Genomic DNA, 2,040 nt, shown 5'->3' with positions numbered 1-2,040 from the left:
GCAGGGTCTCCAAAGCCCTTTGGAAATAAGCGGCCGTTTCGGGTTCCAACCTCGCAGGGCCCCCCTTGGAGCCCCGACCGCCCCGCAGCCCCATGGAGGAAAAACGATGGGGGAAGCCGGAACCACGCTGCAAGACGCCGGAAGCAAGATGGCGGCCGCCGCAAGCCACGTTATAGCCCACAATGCCGTTCCACCGGAAGTGACGCTACGGCGCGAAATGGCGCCCTCTATGTGCCACGCTATATCCCACAATGCAGACCTCCCGGAAGCGACGCCATTGCGCGCGACAAAATGGCGCCTTCTATTCGCCACGTTATATCCCACAATGCTCGTGCTCAGGAAGCGACGCCATTTTGCGGATTTAAAATGGCGCTCTCCATTTGCCACGCAATATCCCACAATGCAGACCTCCCGGATGCGACGCCATTTTGCGGATTTAAAATGGCGCACTCCGTGTACCTCGCTATATCCCACAATGCAGACCTCCCGGAAGCGACGTCATTATGCCGGTTTAAAATGGCGCACTCCCTGTGCCACGCTATATCCCACGATGCACACCTCCCGGAAGCGACGCCATTGCGCGTTACAAAAAGAAAACGGCGCCTTCTATTCGCCACGTTATATCCCACAATGCACCTGTTCCGGAAGCGACGCCATTCTGCGTACTTAAAATGGCGCTCTCCGTGCCATATTATATCTCACAATCCCCGTCCCAAAAGCGACGCGTGCGTGACGCAAACCGCGTCCTTTATTCGCGTCATTACAGCCCTCATCTCCCCTCTTCGGGAAGCAGCGCCATTGCACCTGATCAAAGCGGCGCTCCCCATTTACCTCAGTATGAGAAGAATGGCGCCCTCCGCAAGCCTCGCTATATCCCACAACACCCCGCGAAAGCTACTACTGCGCATGCCCAACAACGGCGCCCCTTCACCCAATCACGGCTCCCTCCCCGCCACAACATGGCGGCCCCGACGCGGGGCGCTGCATCCCACAATGCCTCGCGTCCGCTCCCCGCCCGCATCCCGTCGTGCCCCGCGGCGCGGCTCTCTCCGCTGTCCCCGCTGCCGTCGCCATGGTGAGTCCGCAGCCCGCAACGCCGCCATTTCTTCCCTTTCTGCCCGCATCTCCTCGCCATCCTGCCTCCCGTCCCACCCCATTCCGTCCCATCTCGCCCTGCCCTCCCCTTATTTCTTTCTTGTTGCACCGCAGTGCCGTCCCCGTCCTTCTCAATGCTCTGTAATTCATCCCAAGGCCCCCAGTTGCCTCACAGTTCCGCTCCATCCCATCCCAGCGCCCCAAACTCCCCCCCAGTGCCTCCCAGTTCAACTCCCTTCCTCCCAGTGCCCTCACGCCCCTCCCATCACCCCCCATTCCGTCCCACCGCCCTTCCATTAGATCCCAGCGCCTCCCAGTCCGGCCTGCAGCCCCCTTTCTGCCCTCCCAGCCATCCGCCATTCTCCCTTCATCTCTCCCAGCACGGCCGTTTGAAGGTCCGCCCTCCGGACGCGGCACGCCGCCGACAACGGGAGGAGAAACTCCGCCTCTTTCGGGCCAACATGGCCGCCCTGCTGGAGAAGGTACCGATTGCCCGCTTCCGCCCTTCTCTCCCCTCAAGATCGACTTCCGCCCTTATTTTGATGCAATTTCCGCTGCCGTGTGCCATCACTTCCGCCCTTTGTTGGCGCCATTTCCGCTGACTCCACTTCCGCCCTTTTTTGATGCCGTTTCCGTTGCCATGCGCCCTTACTTCCGCCCTTTTTGACGCCATTTTTGTTTACCTCATTTCCGCCTCTTTCTGACGCCACTTCCGCCCGCTGCTTCCCGTACTTCCGGCTCAGGCGGGACGTTGCCATGACGACGCGGAGCTGCTGACGCTGTCGGCGGCGGTGCTGGAGGCGAACCCGGATGTGGGAACGGCCTGGAACGTCCGCAGGGCGGCGCTGCTGAGCAAGGGCGGGGATTGGTGAGGGGGCGGGGCCTCGGGGGGTGGGCGGGGCTTTGGGGGTGGGTTTTTGGGGCAACGGGAGGGGAAATGGGGGG

The 2,040-nt window shown here is 61.7% G+C and overlaps 1 protein-coding gene across 1 annotated transcript; it reads left to right on the top strand.

Moving 5' to 3' along the window:
* Positions 1-1,027: 1,027 nt before the first annotated feature.
* Positions 1,028-1,963, top strand: LOC122191541 (geranylgeranyl transferase type-2 subunit alpha-like; the record flags this gene model as incomplete). Its single annotated transcript, XM_042891828.1, has 3 exons — positions 1,028-1,075; positions 1,476-1,577; positions 1,839-1,963. Coding segments are annotated over exons 1-3 (230 nt in total), but the record flags the coding sequence as incomplete, so codon positions are not given.
* Between the last annotated feature and the right edge of the window lie 77 nt (positions 1,964-2,040).

This window comes from Lagopus leucura, unplaced genomic scaffold (assembly GCF_019238085.1).
Source record: "Lagopus leucura isolate 7727_CA_CO unplaced genomic scaffold, USGS_WTPT01 33329-0_obj-0_obj, whole genome shotgun sequence".
Classification (NCBI taxonomy): Eukaryota; Metazoa; Chordata; class Aves; order Galliformes; family Phasianidae; genus Lagopus; species Lagopus leucura.
Note: the sequence above shows the minus strand (reverse complement) of the source record. Positions and strands in the feature narration are given on the sequence as shown.